We start from the raw sequence: 20,359 nt of genomic DNA on the forward strand, positions 1-20,359 counted from the left end.
GACAGAAGTTTAAGATTAACTCACATACTTGGATAGTCCTCAGCACTGCCTAGTCAGACTCTGGAAAAGTCACTTTAAGTGTATGGATAGCACCATGCTGGTCACATCTGTAGGCATAATTATAATAAATATATTTCTTTATTCTCACTGTTGTGCTCTATAAAATTAATTAGGGAGATTATAGGTATAAGCATTATTGAATCATCATATTTTTAAAAACATTTGTGTTAATTTGGTGCTTATGAATATCAAAGACTTTACAACACTGGCTACAAGAAGGCACAGTGTAGTTAAGTTCGGGTGACTATATGTCCCGATTTTATAGGGACAGTCCCAATATTTGGGGATTTTTCTTATATAGGCCCCTATTACCCCCTCACTCCCAGTCCCAATTTTTCACACTTGCTATTTGGTCACCCTAAGCTAAGCACAGCTTTAAACTTCTCCACACAGTTTTGTCAAAGTGCTGTCTTCACTAGACTCTTGCTGTACCAGTGGCTGGTATGTCATGAGCAGAGTCTGACATTCCATGTTCAATTGTCCCAGACTATAGAGTAGTTTGTGATGTGGGTTAGAGACTCCCAAACTTGCTGTCAGTAGTGAACAAATTGCACTCACACATTGTATCACTGAGCACTTTTTACAAATATGTTCTTACTAGTGTGGAGTTATAACTTTAATTCTTCTTCAAGAAGTGTTCCTAGGGTGCTCTACTTCAAGCGTGAATGCGCCCCTTGAGCCCTGGATTGGAGATTTTCCATTTGCTGTGTCCGTTCAGCCTGTGCATGTGCTCTATACAATCTCAAGCCGCACACCGATCGTATGTAGAGCTGCACGGGCTCAGTCCCTTCTCTACCACATCAGCCTGAGACAGACCTCTAGTATGTCTGCCTTTTATATGCTTCTGTGTGTTTTACAGTTGTTGGTTTAGTTAGTATTAGTGTTTCTAGATAGCGTTACTTGTTGTTAGTATAGAATTAGTTAGATAGTAGTGAGGGGTTTGGGGTTTTTTGCCCTTTTTCTGGGGAACCTATTTGGCCTGGCTGGGCATGCCTGGCTCACCAGGTTTCAAATGTTGTCTCTTGTCAGGAGGCTTTCCTGGTCAGCGGCGGCCACTTAAGTGTATCCATTGCTTTGGAGAGTCCCATCTCTCCCAAAAATGTAACTTTTGTCAACCTCTCAAATTTAGCACGGAAGAATCAGGAGACCAAATGGAGACTTCTGATGATGGAGTGCTCCCTTCAACCCACTTCCAAGTTAGGCCAGGAGACTCTTCCCCCACACACCCCTGTACATCTGTGTACTGCAGTCGGCAACACCCAGCCGGGTTATGCTACTTGTTAATGAAGTGCTTCCAACGAAGACTGTGTGGCAGACTCCTGTCACCAACCCTCCAATTTGCAGATAGGTGGATAAGAAATACTATGTTCTCCCCAGGGACTCAGAATTTTTGTTTTCCCACCCCTCACCTATTTCCCTGGTAGTGGATGCTGTCAGTCAAAGGGATAAACTGTGTTACTGTACATTACTTACAAAAGAGGTTAGACCTTTTTTGATCAAAAGACTTACTCATCCTCAAACCTCCAATTTAAGATTGCAAACTATGAGGCCAAGTATAACTTCACAAATTACAAGAAGTTTCCTGCCTTTATTGAACATCTTACATAGGAGCATAGGGAACACTTTCAGGCCATCATTGCGGAGGGCCAGTTATTAACCAGAACCTCTCTCCAAGGATCCTTAGATGCCGTAGACATTGCTGCCAGATCCATCTCCACAGCAGTTATGTGCAGGGTGTCATGGCTCCAATTGTCAGGCTTCCCGAGAGAGGCTCAGAATACTGTTGAGGACCTCCCATTTGATGGTCAGAAGCTCTTCTTGGGGATTACAGATGAGCCCCCCCTGAAGGACTCCAGGGCCATGTTGAGGTCTCTGAATATGTAAACCCTATGAAAAAGAGGAGATGTTGCAGGTCTCAAACTGCTCAGAGATTGCACCTGACCTAATTCTTTAGATTTCACTGAACTGCCGAACCCAATAGAAAGAGACAAAGATACCAGAGGAAGAGAGCTCTTCACCCTCCTCCAGTGAGTATCCAGTCACCATCACACAATTTTGATGGGTTGGTCAAGAGTTTGATTCCGCCCTCACCTCTAGCTGGCAAGCTGCAAACTTTCACACGTCTTCCCACTTTTGGAGACCACTTTCCCATTTCAAACAGAGTTGGTGCCATATTACAACAGACAAGTGTGTCATGGAGGTTATAACATTGGGCTACACCATCCACTTTATGTCTCTTGCTTCCACCCACTCAGGAGAAGTGTGTTCTCTCCTTCATTTAGGAGCGATAGTGCCCGTCCCATCCCCTCGCAGGGGGAAAAGGTTTTACTCAAAGTATTTTCTCATCCCAAAGAAGAATGAAGGGTGGAGACTGATCTCAGAGCTAAGACAACTGAACAAATTTGTGAAGTCTCAGAACTTCAGGATGGTAACTCTGGCAGCTATAATTCCTTCTCTAGAGGCAGGAAATTGGTTTTCAGCCCTCTGTCTACCGAACACCTATTTCCATATAGTGATTCACTCCAATCACAGGAAATACATACATTTTACCATTGGCCAGTAGCATTTTCAATACGAGTTACTTCCCTTCAGCCTCTGTTTTGCTCCAAGGGTATTCTCAAAGGTTCAGGTGGTAGTAGCTGCTTTCCTTTAGCAAGAAGCTTTTTTAGTCTTCCTGTATCTTGACAACTGGCTACTCAAGGGCCAATCTTACGAAGCAGTGCTGACCTCCACCCAGATTGCTCTTGCTCTCTTCCAGGACTAGGGTCTCCAGCTGAATGTAAAAAAACCCGTGTTCGCTCCAGCAGAGAGAATATCATTCATAGGGACGTAGCTAGATTCGTTGACAGCCAGAGCCTTTCTTCCCCTGGACAGATTCATAACCTTCGCAGATATGGTTGTGACAGTTAAAGGAAGTCCCTGAATTACAGTAAGGAACTGTTTACAGCTTCGAGGTCATATGTCAGTTTACACCTTTTTAACCAAGCATGCAAGATTACGCCTTCACTGCTTTCAGGGCGGGTTCGGAAGGCTCTGTTGCTCAACCAGACACAGCTTGGGCAGATAGGTCACGGATCCCCTCCAGGTGAAGAATTCTCTAGACTGGTGGAAAAATCAGCTCAGTGTATGCATGGCCATCCCTTTTATCCACACATCTCCAACAATAACTGACAATGGACACATCACTGTTAAGCTGGGGGAGCACACCTCAGTACCCTCACAACTTGGGGCAGGCAATCACCTAAGGAAATTGGTCTCCATATCAACCTGTTGGAACTCAAGGCAGTCAAGAATGCCTGCCTTCACTTCCTACCCCTCATCTGAGGCAAATCAATCAGGATCATGACAGACAATGTGGCTTGCGTGTTCTGTGTCAACAAACAAGGAGGAGTAAGATCCCCCTCACTGTGTGCCAAAGCCACAAAGTTACGGAACTGATGTATAACTCATCTGATTCAGATCTCAGCCATTTACCTTCGTGAAGCCCAGAATGTCACAGCTGATATGCTCAGTAGATGCTTCTCCTAGAACTACAAATGAGAATTGGACTGTGAAATCCTTCTCAGGGTATTCCAAAGATGAGACTTTCAGAGGTGGACCTTTTAGCCACATACAGCAACAAGAAATAGCCCCTGTTCTGCCCAAGAGGAGGCCTAGTTGCCATGATTTGGGGAACGCTTTTCTCCTTCCCTGGTTAAAGGGCTTGTTCTATTAATTCCCTCCAACACCAGTAATACGAAGAGTGATTAACAAGGTCAGACACAACAAAGCCAGGGTTATCTTTATGGTACCAACCTGTCTGAGAAGGTTTGGTATCCTTACCTGCTGCATCCATGGGTCCAACTCGTGTTCATTTTCTGACCATCCCTCATCTCATCTCCTAGGGTGCTGTTCGCATACTTCACCCAAACTTAGGGGTCCTACACCTCCAAGATGGCTCCTAGGTAGTTCACAAGTTTAGAATCCACCTGCTCGATAAGAGTACAACAGGTATGAATATGATTAAACATTAGACAGGAGTCAACTGGAATTAGTTACCTTCAGAAATGGAAAAGATTCAACCACTGGTGTCAGCATCAGTCTTGTGTCTGAATCTCTTTGCTGTCAGCCATTTTGGATTACCCGCTAGACTTGAAGAAATCAGTGTTATCAATTAACTTTCTTAGGGTTCATATTGCCATTTCATTACTCATAGAGAGGTTTTCCATATTTGCTTTCCCTATATCCTCAAGATTTGTTAAGGTTTTAGCCCCCATGTTAAGAATCCTACTCATACTTGGGATCTCAGCCTGATGCTTAGATACCTCCCAGGACCTCCATTTGAACCTATGACAGCCTACTCCTTGCTTCATTTATCACAAAGACAGCTTTTCTAATAACTGTCACATCAGCTCGCAGGGCCTCCATGTACAGTATTTTTCAAGGACAAGGTCTCTCTGACCACGCCCAAAATTCTTGCCCACAGTGTTGTTGATTTACATCTTAACCATTCTATTCATCTACCATTATTTTTCCCTAAACCACATATCTCAGCGGGAGATCTACTTTTATTCTTTAGATGTGAGACAGGCATTGCCCTTTTGTATAGATAGGACCAAGCAATTTCAGAAATCCTCTTGACTGTCTCCATTGAAGAGAGATCCAAGGAGTCCACAATATCTACACAGACTTTCAAGGTGGATCCCTGAGTGTATTGTCACTTGCTGCAATGAAGCTGGTGCTCTTCCTCCCCAACGGATAATAGGAAACACTCTATCATTTCAGGCAACTTCCATAGCTTTAGTCAAGAACATTCCAGTGTCTGAAATATGCAGAGCTGCTACATGGACCTCAGTGCCTACTTTTTCTAAACATTATACTGTGGTCCACACCATTAGATCTGATGCAGCACTTGGTACTGCTGTACTGTCTTCTGTCTTAGGCTTGGTCTACCCTTACCTTGGCGATTCTGCTTGGGAATCACCTGAAGTGGAACACCCACTACTCAATGCTCACCTGGTGCAGTAGCTGTGGTTTTTCAAGATGTCTCCCTCTTGGTGTTCCACTACCAGACTGCCTTCCCTTCAGCTTTGGACTGGCCTTTGTTGGTCGTTCAGATAGAGAAGGAACTGAGAGCGGTTCAACTGCACAGCTGTATGTACACTCGGTATTGAGCGCATGTGCAGGCCGAATGGACATTGATAATGGAAAATCTCCAATTAAGGCTCGAGAGGCACATTGTGCACCAGAGGTGGGGCACCCATAAGGATGCACATCTCGAAGAACCACAGTCACTGCATGAGGTGAGTAACCTCTTAATGTTTGACGTGTATATTTCATATTTGAGCATGACTTGTGATTTAATGCAACACTTAATAAGCCTTGCTCAAAACATGTTGCTAGCAGGTAGAACCTGTATTTCCTGATATGCCACATAATAGTCTAATTTTTAAAGAACCTAAAATATAAATGTAAGGTTAATCTCCAGATGCCTATGCTAATTGATTTCTATCACCCTGATACATACCAATGATAAATTCTCCTAATACTGATAGCTACAAGGATGTCTAGAAGACAGAGTTTGTAGTTCACAAACTCCAGGCAGTTTATTTTCAGAAAAATATTTGATCTAAAGAAAAAGTAGAGCCTCTAAAAGCATTCCTCTGGATTACAGCACAAGCATGCACCTTAAACCAGAAACACCACAATTATACAGACACAGCCTTACATTTATTCAGGGTGGTGCTACTTCACCAGCCCTTCTACCAATGTAACCCACTACTGGACAAAAGAAAACTTAAACTACTAAGGTGCAGACCATGTTGTCTGCTTCTATGACTGAAAAGGAAGTATGCCTCGTTTTTAGGACTGGCAATGCCATAGTAAATAAATGCCTGATTTCTCAAAAATATCCTCACACTTAATGGATTAAGCAAAGAAACGAGAACCATTAAAACCACCATGTACTCTGTTAAAAGTCCTGGCTGTATAAAGAATTCCTGGCTCAAATTGATGCATAAATCATGAGCGATCTTTGAGCCAGGAGTTCAAGGGGAATAGTGTATCCTTTACCATGTCAGCACAGGAATTTCAAACAATTCTGAACATAAAACATGCACTGTATACAAGTAGAACTCATTAACAAGAACATTCGCTTCCTCTCCACATACAGAACAATGTTTGAGTCTTGTGTTTGAAATTGATTCTTTGTTTGACCAATAACCCCTTTTATGACCTGCACTTTATTTTGCGTATTTATTTGCAGTGATGCTATCTCCATCTGTGTTGCAAAGCTTACTTTTCTGCAGCTTCTCTGATTTCCCAGCTGTCCTGTTATTTCCCACCTCATGCTTTTCTTTTCAGCTGAACCTTATTCACAGTGAAATCAGTAATTTAGCCGGCTTTGAGGTGGAGGCCATTATCAATCCTACCAATGCTGACATTGACCTTAAAGATGACCTAGGTAAATGGGGAATGGGTTGACACAACTAATGGTCATGTGAAAATTATGGAACCCAGAATTTATTCTCCTGGACTTCATGCATTAAAATAAGACTCCAAATTCTTAAGTGCTCAAGAAACTAGAACCTGGATAATTTAGTTAAGAAGCTTGATTTGCACCAAATCTAAATATTTGTGTATTTCTTATTAGTGATTGTCTTCAAGTTGATTGCAATTAAAATAAGAAGTCATCTAAATTCCTTTCCATAATGCTCATACTTGACTGTTAGCTGCTTTGAGGGGGGTTCTTATGTGGATTCATTAAGGACTAAAATATTCTTTGTCAGGTTACTTTCAAAATAAGCAGTTTCTCCATTCTACCTGCAATCCCCTTGTTTTCAAAATAGGCACAGAAATTCGTAGAGAGGGATGATCAGATATCCTCCAAATTGTCTTTCTGTCTTGATTTCATGTTTAATTCAATCAACTGGTTTGTATGTTTTCATTATGCTTAAATTATCCCCCGCTCCATCACCTTCATATTCAGTTGAAAACCAGTACTGATTTTATGGCAACATAAAACTTGAAAATATATTACAGTATAATGTGTATTGCTTTTATGGCTTCCACTCTGTTCCAAATAAAATATTACCATTCACCAGAAGTCTGTCTACTAAAATAAGTACTGATCTAGATGCACTTCATATAATACTATTTTTAATATCTGTTTGATTATACCTGTTCTTTTTATTACTTTTCAGACTTCCTTAATGGAACAGTAAATTTAATTCCATTTCACTGCATTTGATATATGAATGTATATGTATAAATTACCAGGACAAAGATGTAAGAAGGCTGAGTATAAGTCAGTGTTCATCTAATTACATAAAAAATGTGTGCGTGCGTGTGTACATATATATATTTATACTTTACTCATTCAAGCACTATCTTGTTTAAAAAGACAAATAAAGGGACTACCAGAGGGAAAGTGTTACATCATGCACCTATAAAATGCCTTTAAAATATAACTTAATTAGATGGATAAAATGTGGATTTTAAAAAAAAAATACTCAATTCTATTTTTAAAAAAAAGCAAATACCAGACAACTCTGCATGAAAATACACTGTTTTCCCCAAAGTGAAGGATACTTTCTTTTTAGAAGTTGACAAGATGATGAAAAATGGCAAATTTAAAAGTGACAGCCTGCCACTTTATTGATGGTGGCAAAAAATGGAGAAACTAATTATTTTGTTTGACCTGATGATCCAGAATTTCTTTTTAAACAGATAACATATATTAGTGTCATGCTCGGTGGGGTGCTGGTATTATAGGTTTCTGCAAAGTGAAACCTTTTTAGCTGGTTTTTTTAGCTGGTTTTAAAACTTTCAAAATGATCTCATGTGATTTGCTCTGACTTGTCATCCAAACATTTATTTAAACATGTTATACTCAACATTCTTCCTCCTCTTCTCCATCCCCTCTCCTCTACACATACCTGCACGCATCATTCAGAATACTCTTTTGGCACAAGGTTTGGAGATGTAAAGGTAGGAAAACATGGACGTTGGTACATGTGTTAATGTAGAGCCTGTCCTCAGTCTCTGTCCAACGTGGTTGATATACATTTGTTTACCTGTTGTAGTTGCAAGTTGTACAGGCTGACATTGCCACGATCGACAGTGATGCTGTCGTTCACCCGACAAACTCTGACTTCTACACCGGTGGTGAAGTAGGTAATGGAAAGTTCAGTGCTGCAGAGATTGTTTGTGTGTGCATGGTCAAGCAGCAGCAACAAGCTTGTCCAAGCTATGCAGATTTGCATTCTTTTCTCGCTTCCGGCAGTCCTGACCGATCGTAAAAACAAACGAGTAAGTGCAAAGTCATTGGACATCTCTGATTTGTGTAGTCAGATCAGACTTTGAAAAGCAATATTAGAATACACAACCAAAACCAAAGTGCAAAAAACAGGAGCAGTGCTAACGTGTGCCCAATTAAAGGGCACTACCGGATTGTTTGTTTTGGCTGTGTAAAATGCCTAGTTTTGAATAAAGTTGGGCCAAAGCCCTCGTATTTCTGATTTAGATCCAGTTTCCCCACTCCTCACCAAGTGTGAGGTGTTCACATCTGACATCGTGGTGGTAGCCTCTGTGGACTTTCTAAGCTCATAGGCTCAGTCATTTTGTCACATTTTACATACAGTCCCATTGTATTTTTGGATCTAGTGATGAGGTGTCTCTGTATTCTCGGGCACACAAGCACAGACATGCTGCACCAAAGAGAAAATGCATGGGAGGCAAAATGATTAAGAAGTCCATTTACATTTTTTATTCTTAAGATCCATATGTGTAACTCTCATTATTTTTAATACTATATTCCTTTATAAGCACCTTTTGTCTAGCTGGTTTTAAAGTATTTCTCAAATTTTAGAATAGTAATGTAGACAGAGGAGGAAGTAAAAGAATATTAGATCTTACTGAAACTGCCTAGAAAACTTAAGGCACAATGGAAGTACCCAAACTGGAACTTGGAAGGTTGCTGCTAACAGTAGTAACCTGCCCTTATAAATAGGATGCGACAACAGGGATCACAGCTTCATTTTATAGCTGAACTTAAGCAAATCATCACAGTCCGCACAGTGCCCCTTCATGCCTGGGACGTTATTTCATTACTGGCTTAAAGGGAAGAGTGTTGCCTAGAGAATCAGCACTTTCTACAACACCTTGGGTTTTCCTGAAAGATCTCCCTTCCAAGCAATGTCCAAGCAAACCCAATTCTGCTTAGCTTATTAAAGCAGAAGGGACAACAGTCTGAGCTGGTACAGCTGAAGAATAGCTGGCTAAAGGAAATTTCACAGAAACATCAAAAGTAAAATACAGGAATTTTCTGTATTTGAATAATATGCTTCTAAAGTCTGTAAGGTTCAGCTAGCTAATGTACTCATCTCTTACCTTTAAAGAGATGCTTTTGAAACTAGCCGACAAAGAAACGTCTATGAATATTGCACTGATCATGCTTTAATGTATTTCCTAATTACATCTGACTGCTGGAAGAAAGAATAAAAATGCACAAATGCTTAGCTTCCAATTATTAACTTTTACCATCCTTCTAACAATTAAATGTACTGTGGGTTTATCCTGAAAATTTTACAAGCCTAAATTCATGCTTAGGCTGTTTTTCAACACATACCAATGCCTGCTTGGAAAGCATGAGATAATTACCTTATTCTCATGGAAGTAACACATATTTATGCCTGTGAGTAAATAGCCACTAACCCTGAAGCTATGAAGCAAGACTTTCACCAAGAACCTTACTAATGTAATGGAAAATGGCTAAATACAATATACCTTTTTCTAGATACAGCTAATAATTGCACAAGAAGGTAGTGAGGAATAATTCAAAATTAAAACTTCATCAGTTAAAGAGGATGAATTTAATTTAGGAATAAATGCAGAAATTAGTGTTGATGTATGAAATACTTTTTCTTTTCACCAGATCTGCAAGGAAAAAAGTATTTGAATTGTTGGATGAAAAGTGAAATCGTAATTTTAAATAAATTGTTGTTTTTATAGATTTTGTTTTAACAGTAAATGAATCCTTATCAGAAGGGGATTCAATTAAAAACTAATCCAGACAAAATGCCATTAAATGTACAACACTGTAATGGCGGAGTGCTCTGACTCAGTGATTAATACCTTTTCTGTTAGTAGATTCTATAGGGATTAATTCTGTCTCCCCTTCCTGTGGTTGTGCTAGAGGGTACAGGGTCCATGCACAGTGTGTGCCCCAGTTCTGGTCAAGTTCACTAACAGCCCCAAATGGGGTATTTCTGGATGGAGTGAAAGCCAATTTTCTCCATCCCGTCACACTCTGGAGTGGCTGCACAGGGGATAGCGCTATCTATGCCTGTTAAATAGCAAATGGCACCCCTTCCATCCTTCAGCCCTATCAAGATATGCTTTTCAAAAGCATAATACTTCCAAGCACCTCTGCTCAGGTGGTACAACTCACTCTTATCCCCAGCGGGCTCACACTCAGTGTCCCTCAGATTCTACAACTATAGCTATAAGAAATGTGCCACTTGGAACATATATAATGAATAAACAGGTAACTCCTGAGATATCATGGAGGTAACCAGGAAAGTTGCACTCATGTGAAAATGACCCTAGACCAAAATATTTAGGTGAACAGTTGAGATGATTATTGTGAACAATTAAAACCCTGAACTACAAGGTCTGATCTTGCGGTCCATACTTGGACAGAATGCCCAGTGTTAGTTAGTTCTGGCTAAAGAGCACAGGGTGCATACTTTCTAAAATGTTTAGCATTGTTCACATCCAAAGGCAATAGAATAAACTGCATTTAACAAAAGCAGAGTCAAAGGAAAAAAGTCAGTATATGACAATTATTTAACAACCCTTTAATATTAATTTTGGAAGAAGTCTAACAATGTCAAAGAAAAGCAGGTTGCTGTGGCATTGTTAGTTCTTATAATTGTAGCCCTACTTAGCAAAATGAACCCTGTAGGAGGGGCTCTTCTTCACTGAGCATATAATATGTGCATTTCCATCAGAAAATGCAGTTCTCCCCTTCCCCCCGATCAGTAAAATGAATGGGCTTCACCAAATAAATGTCTAACTCTTTTACAGTTTCTAATTCTGATTTTTTTTGGAAATCAATTTTCAAAGTAATATCACAAATCAGAAACTTTGATACCACTTCTTCTTACTTTGCCTATCTTATAATAAATGTGCACAGTACAAAATAATTTTGGATGCTTAAGTAGTTAGGAAAAATGTTTTCTTGGGCTATTTTTATATTAATATATGAAACTAGAGCTGCAAAATAAGATCTAAACCATTTCATGTTGGACTGCCTTTGTAGACTGCACACCTTTTGTTACCCTGAAACACTGCACGGCTCTCTTCCTCCCAGAGCAACAGTTGTCCAGCTCCTTAGCAGTAGTGAGAGAAGTGCATTGGAGGAATATGTTCCTTAGAGATTCTCCTTATTTCTGAGGCTCTTCCTCTTGGTTAAAGGTGGCTCAACAAGTAAAGCAGCCCGCTGCACTCACGAGACTGTTTCATTCCTGGTGCCACCTGTTGGGGTCAGGGATCAAGATCAGGTGAGTTTCAAGTTCTTATTGTGGCAAATTGCTCTTTAAAACAATTTATAAGAGAAAGGGGAACTGAATCCTAGGGGAAGAATTATGAACCATCAGTCACCATTGAATTAGCACATATTCCTGAAACACAGCACGCTAGCAGGCTCTATGTGGTATGGAACTAGGGATGTCACCACCCGTATGTTGACATTGAGATCAGAATGTGAGTGCTAGGGAAGGGACACAAATGTGAGGTCTTGGGGGGATTTATTTTTAAATGACTAGTTAACTCCAAAGTCCCAAAAGGTTTAGATCTTACTTTGCAGTCCCCAACAATATGTTTGGGCAGAAAAATCTAGGCTGTATGACCACCTAAAACAATGAATCACATGTCTGCTTTAGGAGCTCCGGAACAGCAGGATAAACTAACAAATGTCTTTGTTCAGGGAGCACTTTGGAGAAGAAAGGTGGCAAAGAATTTGTGGAGGCCGTCATTGAGCTTCGCAAAAAGAATGGGCCATTGGATGTAGCAGGAGGTGAGGCTTAAATCTCTGAAAATGGACAAATAGAACTTGTGCATGCATTGTGATTTTTGACTGACTTTCAGTTTGGTTTTATTGTATATTGTGTATAAATCAGTCACAAACAGTCCCATCTCTTCTTGTATGACCTCCAACAACACAGTTTAAGTATTCGAGTGTTCAAAGGAAAAAAACCAACACAGTATCCTCCCTAAAGTGATAGATCAAACAATGTGGTGGTGATATAGAAAACTAAAAATTCATTATTCACAAACATATATTGATGCATGTGTTAGCTAGCATATGCCTGTATATGTGTGTGTATATATATACTTAAAGATAATATTCTTACTCCTTAAGTCCTCAGTACAGTAAATCACTTGAGCACATGAGAAGCATGTGCTTAACTTTAGACACATTTTCAATTCTATCCCTATTCAGCAAAGCACATACTTACATCCCATTGACCTTAGAGATTTGAGCACATACTTAAAATTAAGCATCTGCTTAAGGACTTTGTTGAATCAGGGCCTAAGTCATCTGTGCCAATAGGATTATTTAAACCAGTTTATGAATTTTTGATACCCAGTTATCAATATCTCAGTAATATCTGAGCAACTCTTGTATATGGACGTAAAATTTGATGAATTGCACAATGTAGTATTAAGCCATCTGTAAAATTGTTGATATATGTTGTGAATAAAGAACTCTGATTCTGCCATCTGTGTTTACACTGTAAAAATAAATACAGTGCATGCAGTTTACTAAATGAATACTGACTAAATCTAGGATAAAATTTATGACTTGGGATATGACAGGAAAAATTATGACTGTTTATGTCTAATGTTTATCTTTCCTTTTTTCTTTCAGTTGTTGCTCAGTTTATATCATATCACACTCACTGCACTGTCCTCATTTGTCCAAACTTGAAAATGGAGACATACATTTAAACATAATGCTTACTTTGTTACTAATGGTGCTTGTTTCATTAAAATTATAGAATAAGCTGTTCCCATATTTCTTGATTGACACCAGTACCCTACAGTATTCCTTATTAAGGAACTATATAAACCAGACCCGCAAGTCCAGCCACACTGTGCTCAGCACAATATCTGAGACTTTGGGGAAAAATGCCTCTCAGCCACATGCCACTTCCCCAATCCTGGGGCCAGTGGGGCAGCCTAGGCTCTGTTAGGCCAGCAAGAATTGTCACCTCCAGCTGGTGACAACCGGAGAATAGTTGGCTCCAGTCCTGCCCCCAGCATCCCCTGGGCATTTCCCCTATATCTGGGGATTCCTGTTCCATAGTGGAGACTAAACCATGGTTCTCTTCCTGGAGTATAACTCTAACCAACAGATTCTACACACAGACTTCATATGTTTTATAGAAAATTGTAAAATACTTCTTCTTTCAAAGCACTTTAATTTGAAATAAGTGAAAATTGCTTTGGGTAATTAACAGTTATCCTCCAGAGCCCCCATGGTTTCATCAGAAATCTCTTTTCATTTGAGAGACAGTAAACTAGTGAGGCATATCCACACTGTATTTTCCCTTTCAGTGTGAAGGTTTTACATATGAGGAAAGGTACTGAAGAGTCACACGATACATAAAATCACTGATTAGATTTTTTTTGGATTTATTCTGAATCAGCCAACTTTTTAGGTGCTCATTATAACAAAATTGCCTAACACTGAGGTTATTCAATATGTTGAGGATCTGCAGGTCCCAAAGTGCATAAATGCTTGTGCTTCTGTTGCCCTTTAGAATTTACCCCTCCACAGTCAGAATTTCACCTACCAAGGTCTATTTTCTGAAGCACCTGCAGGATAATATCTATATGTGATAACATGGCTCCAAGAGTTGTTGCCACCATATTTTAATAACAACGTGCTCCATAAACATTCCAGCATAGAATAGAGAATTTCTTGACAAGAACATTTACAGGCCTGACTGTTAGAAGCAAGCTCCCATTTTTGTACCCACAATTTTGTGGGCACAAATGGTTACAGCCACAGAGGCAATTAGATATCTGACTGTGCACTGTGAGCTGCTATTCCAACTTTGATTGTGTGACTAAGTTTGTACTTGAGCCTGTGAATAACCATTTCTTTTAATGAACCAAAGTAAGTAAAATAAAATACACGTATTTTTCACCACCGAATTGCAGGTGCAGAATAGACATGCAATCCAGCCCTGAACTCCCTGGTATGCATGTAATCTGTCTCTGCACCCAACCAAGAGGGGAAGATGAGAGGAGGTCGGGCTATAATCCAGTTTCCTGCCCTCTCCTCTTGGGAGATTTGTGTTCCCAAGTCACAGGAGCCATCTCTGCACTCCCTGAGGCTGATTGACACTAGTCCTTCTGTGGGGTGTCCTCATGTCCCTTGGACATGCGTGCCAGGGCTGGGGTGTCATGAGATAATTAGCATTATAAAATGCCCTCTTCCGTTTCCTGGCACACACAAGGTCATGTCTTTTGGTGTATAAAAACAATAAACCAAACACTGTAATCCATACTACACAGTTGTCTCAATAAATTATGAAAGAAATGAACTAGAAACCAGCATTATGTCAATAATCAAGGGTGACATTCTACAGAGAAATTTTAAAGTAACATCAATCCAAAACTGTCTGTTGAAATTAAACAAAATATACTTACTCATACTAAATCAGAAACAGAATGCTGCATTGGCAGGAAGTAAAAGAAAACAGTTGCATAATTTGTCTAGACTGTAACTTTCCTATCAATTTATAGATACATCATAATATTTGCATTTGATTCCTTTTGGGCTGCAGTCTAATCAAAAGCTGGCTCACAAATTGTGTATTAACACCAAACCTCTAAAAATCACAGGGGTAGTTAATCTGAGTTTATAACATCCTGGCAGATACTGTAACTTGACAGTAACATTAAAATAAAACAATAGCATCCCTCTAACAGTTTTATACTCCAACAGACAACCAATTTTGTAATGTATTATCTGATAAAATGAGAAGAAAGTTGCAATAAAGTGCCTGCTACAAATTTGCGTCCTCTAATCTGCCAGTGACAGATCTTGCTCTCTATTCACTGAGGTGTATTATAGTTATAATTTACAATTTACTCCGATGAAATGCAGTAGCAAATGTAAAACAGTCTATGTAATCATGTTATCTCTTCAGGCTATTTGATTTGTATGATAAAGGATCCACTGGGATTATAGCAGTGTCTGTCAGCAGTTTGCAGTTTTAATCACACTTCCACATATGTACTTTTTTTATCCTGACAGGATGAAAGCAATTAAACTTCATTTTCTCTTTCTAACTAGCTGCTGTCAGTGCAGGCCATGGACTGCCTGCTAAATTTGTGATCCACTGTAATAGCCCTGGTTGGGGTTCAGACAAATGTGAGGAGCTGCTGGAAAAGACAGTGAAGAACTGCTTGGCTCTGGCAGATGAAAAGAAGCTGAAGTCAATTGCATTTCCTTCAATTGGCAGTGGCAGGTAAGGCTGCCATACAAACCTGTTACCTAATTTTGTGTGGGCCAGATTTTTCTAATGCAACCCCATGTCCTCCGGTCCTTATTTGGGCATGACTTCCAGTGCCGCAATATTGATTTATTCTTCTTCATGCACTCAATTCAGATTTTTTTTAATGAAATTGCCCCTTGCTTGTAGACTCATTCAACCAGTAAATCCCACTTGAAATACTCTAGTGAATCATAGTTCAGGCTTGAGCAGGTTTAACAATGATCCCTGCAGAATCATAAAGTACACAAATATGTTAAAGTGAATAAAATGCATTTTTATGAGTGCATTAAAATATTTTATATTAACAACTGACAAAAACTTGAAAAATGAACATGAAGAAAAAGAATCTACCTTACCAAGTTTTAGAGTGTCGTTAACCCGACCAGTAAGATAGCAAGAAGCCATGGCTTAGTGTTAGTCTAAGCATTGGGCTTCAAACACCTAGGGTATGTCTACACAGCAATAAAACATCTGAGGTTGGCCCATGTCAGCTGATTCAGGCTCCTGGGGCACAGGCTGTGGGGCTATAAAATGGCAGTGTAGATGTTTAGCCTTGGGCTGGAGCTGACATGGACCAGCTGCCGGTGTTTTACTGCAGTGTAGTCATACCTCTAGATTACCAAGAATGGCAGTGTCAGTTCAGACTTTCAGCCACGGTACATAAATTGAATTCCACACATGGTTGGCTGTGTGGTGTGCTTTCAAATGAGACCTTAAAAGCCTTGGCCAAGATTTTTTGAAAAACAGGAGACTCAAGTTAGGCTCCTAAATCCATAGGTAGAATTCCATGGAAGCTGCAGGATCCCCAGTGTGTTTGAAAACCAGGTTGCTTAATTACAGAATAGGAGCCTGGCTTGAGGCTCATGTTTAAATTTTTGGCCTGTAGTGATCTGTATGGACACTGAGAGCCAGATTCATGCTGATTTACACAGCTGGGGATCTGGTTCAAAAAGAAGTGCCTTTGCACTTACCATAAAAGTAGACGTCTACGTCTGTGTCGTTGGGGGCTGGGGAAGGGAGGATTCTCCACAAGTTATGTGTTATGCTGCTATTCACCCCAGAAGGGGCTTTCTTCCAGTGGAGAAGTGATTCCTGTATATTCTACATAAAGTAAAGCACTGTTGGATCCTTTGGGATAATTGCACTATAGAAATGTAAATTATCCCTATCATTTTTATTGAAACAGAAGAGAGACACATCATGCCAGGTTTAAAAATACAAGTTAATAGCTCATACAAAAAGAGTGATGGCATATGCTACTTTAAGAAGGATGTAACATTATGCAGCTTCAAGGAGACTTTGTGGAGAATAAAGTTTATGCAAAGTGTACTCCTAGAGATGGCAGTCTTTACAAAACAGAGCATGGTATCTTTTTTTTCTCAATTGGGTGGCTTACAGAAGCCATTGTTACAAGGAAGTATATTGCTGTTGACTAAAATGAAATCCCAATAATCATTCCATTCACATTCCATTGTGAAACCTGACTGACTGACAGACAAGTTTTGGCATATATTCTCTTGGTCTGTGCGTGTAATTCTCATTGAAACCCATGAGAACTTTGCGGATGGCAGCCTTTAGAACAGGGCAGAAATAAACACTGAGGTGTTTTCTTTGATTACAGTGGGTAATTGGAATGTAATTTCTATGAAGGGGACTATCTTAATTCTGTCTATACTATTGTTCTATAAAGTAAAAAGTTTTAAAAAATAAATAAACCTTTTAAGGACAACAGACGCCAAAGACTGCAGATGCACACAGCTGTTCTGGTACAGACATCTGACAAACAGACATCACCCAATAAACCCATGTAAACAACTTCATTCTCTTTTATGGCTGAGGAATGGGATTACGTGAGAGCAGTTAAAATAAATCATTTTGTACTTCGAGGGGGAATAAAATAACTTGCTTGTAGCAGTCAGTGGGTCAGATGTTCAGCTGTAGCCAACCTGCAGAGAGCACAAGTAAGGGGATGCTGTGCAAAGGTGGTTTAAAGCTCACTGTAGCAGGGCCATGGGGAAAACAGCAAGGGAGAAAACTTCACTCGCAGTTGAGTGTGAATACAAAGTCACCCTTTCTGAATGGGGTTTTATTCCAGGGGCTGACTTTAATCTGTATTGACACCAGTTTGGCAAAAGTCTCAAACTGCAGTTTTACAAGAATTAAGCTCAAAATACAAATAGTGCACAGCTATACAAGTAATTCCTGTTTTCCGCAAAAGCCCCTATCCTGGTCTCTGGTCAGCACCTCACCCCCCGTGTCTTTCTTTGCTCTTTCTAACATGGGTGACCCTAAATAAACTCCCTTGCATCTAGTCATTTTGCAGATGTGAATGCCTCCCAGATTATTATTATTTCTTTGTATTATCATAGCACTTACAAGCTCAAGTCATGGATCAGGACCCCATAGTGCTAAGCACAAAACAAAACAACAGTCCCTGCCCCCAAGAGTTTAAAGTCTAAGGAGAGTTTACATTCTAATCCTTGAGCTCTCTTAAGACTGAGAGTGAAGCCCTCAGAGCCCTGGCTGTATTTTGTCTTGGCACCTAGTTGGGACACCATTGGGGTGGGGTGCAGCAGGATTTCTGGGGTGTGGCAAAAACTGTACATCTTGTCACACTCCTTTGCTCCTGTTGCTGGTCCACATAGGTCACCCTACTATACTCCTCTACTAAAAACAGCCTGAAATCCTCTCTAATTTATGTCAGGCTGAAACATCCACAGGGGACCAGAAAGAGAGCTGAGTTATGGAGTTTAGGGACATACTAGCCTTATGCCCTTTCCTTTGCTAAGCCAGCAGAGGGAGGTTAAATGGCATAAGACAGCTATGCACACCGATGACAGCTGTGCACCAACCCTATAGGGTTGGTGAGCCTTACTGGGCCAGCTAAGCTAGCTTTAGAAAACATGCTCTGATGAGAGGGGAACTGCATGTGCAATTTCCTGCCATCAATGTTGAAATACCAGGGTTACCAACAGGCAGTTTGTCCAATATTCCATTATATACAGTCCAACCCCACAGTGTCTGTTAGAATACTTCTTATGATAAGGTATTGCATAATAAGTGGTACGTAGAATAGGCAGCTGCCTTTATCTTCTGGCTTTTTCTACTTCTTGCAGCATATAATAAGAGGAAGAATAAAACAGCATTAATTGGTCACATTTAATGTATGTGTAAGTGATCTAGCACCTGTTAATGCCAGGGGTGAATTTGGTCCTACATTTTCAAAGTGCTGGACAAACTAACTAATTATCAACACTGTTGTGCAGTTTGTAAGTAAATAGTATTATTCCCCTTTATTACTAGTATGTGAGTCTCTCAGTAACCCCAATTCTACAGTTAGGCTTGGAAGGATTAGATTTTTATCTGTAAATGTTGATAACCTTTGATTTCGCCCTACACATACAAAGAGGAGGAAAAAAAAACCCAAAAAAGCTTCCATGGATGATGAATGAAATTTACAGATGGGCAGAGTAAGAAAAATGCTGCTTGAGAACATTAGAGTTTGATTTAATGGTATTTGCTTTGTATTTTTTGACATATAACGTTGACAATTTGTGTTTCAACAGTTATAAAACTTTAACTTTTTAAATTTCAGTGTCTACCATCATTAAATAATTATTGTCTGCTTGTTGTGCTGCTTAATTTCCTGCAACTGTGAAAATTTAAATTGGAAAAAAATTCTTAGAATCCATAATTTTGAGCAACTGTAAGAACTTAAAGCCATAAAAATTGGGGGAAATAAGCCTAAAAATAAACATGGATATTATCCTTTGAAATTATAGAAAAATATAAAAATCTAATTCTGCCAAGCCTAACTACGATGTAAGCCTTCTCTTTGTTTAAATACAAGAGTGGCTTTTAAATAAAAACAAAAACAAAATCAAAATCATTCATTTACCATGTAAAACTTTCTTGGGGGGAAAAAAACTTGTTTCCTCAGGGCCTGCTCTCATTAAAGTCACTGACAAAACTATTAATGGTGCAAGATTTTGACACTTGTCTAATATTTTCCAAAAGGTAAAAGTAATATAAGAGCCTGTCATTGAAAGACAGTGGGCACTTTTTGAAAATTTTAGCCATTGTCTTTTTCCCTGTAACCAGGACAGTTGTTCCCTATAATACACGTCTTGTACAACAGAAAGCAGCAGCCTCTGTGGTTACTGGCCGCTGAGGTTCCACGGCTTCCCTAGCAATTATTAATTCTTATTTGTATTACATTAGAAGACTGTGAACCAGATTCAGCAAACCTGATGCAGAAGGTTCAAATTACCTAAGCTTCAGCCAGCCAAGCCCCTTTTGCCTATCAGAGAGTTGCCCAAGTAGAGAGTGCTTATTCTGCTGTTTTCCAGGAGTTTCTGAAAGCTGAGCATCTTCAGCCCTGTTACTACTGCAGGTATAGAAGTTAGGAGAAGAGAAAAGAGGCAGGGAACAAAGTAATGTTTAATTTAGGTGAACAAGTCTCTCACACTTACGCTCTTCTCCCACTGTGTAAGTTACATAACTTTAACTCTGAATTTCAGGGAGGCCTCACTAGGCCATCTATTTGGCAGGCAAAAAGTATAGCAGGTATACTTTATGCCAGTGTTTCTCAATGACCAGTCCATGGACCGGCACTGGTCCCTGAGATCTCCCTGACAGAGTATAGGAAACCAGTCCCTGGTATCAAAAAGGTTGAGAAACACTGCTTCATATCACTTAAACATAACTCGGTGCAATTCTCACGAGGGACTGGGAGTCACAACTGC

General features: G+C 39.8%; 1 protein-coding gene across 6 annotated transcripts in view; it reads left to right on the forward strand.

Annotated features, from left to right (window-relative positions):
- Positions 1-20,359, forward strand: part of MACROH2A1 (macroH2A.1 histone) — a 64,500-nt gene that overhangs the window by 42,972 nt on the left and 1,169 nt on the right. For 4 of the 6 annotated variants that reach the window (XM_067567136.1, XM_067567134.1, XM_067567137.1 and 1 more), the window contains 3 exons: positions 6,403-6,502; positions 12,029-12,118; positions 15,413-15,587. In XM_067567136.1, coding sequence (XP_067423237.1) covers positions 6,403-6,502; positions 12,029-12,118; positions 15,413-15,587 — 365 coding nt within the window. Of the gene's footprint in view, positions 1-6,402; positions 6,503-8,123; positions 8,215-12,028; positions 12,119-15,412; positions 15,588-20,359 lie in introns of all 6 variants that reach the window. The other 2 variants (XM_067567138.1, XM_067567139.1) reach the window with 1 other exon arrangement.

The sequence above is a fragment of the Emydura macquarii genome, unplaced genomic scaffold (genome assembly GCF_026122565.2).
Source record: "Emydura macquarii macquarii isolate MOO-44397 ecotype Brisbane River unplaced genomic scaffold, CSIRO-AGI_Emac_v2 contig_2768, whole genome shotgun sequence".
In the NCBI taxonomy this organism is placed as follows: domain Eukaryota; kingdom Metazoa; phylum Chordata; order Testudines; family Chelidae; genus Emydura; species Emydura macquarii.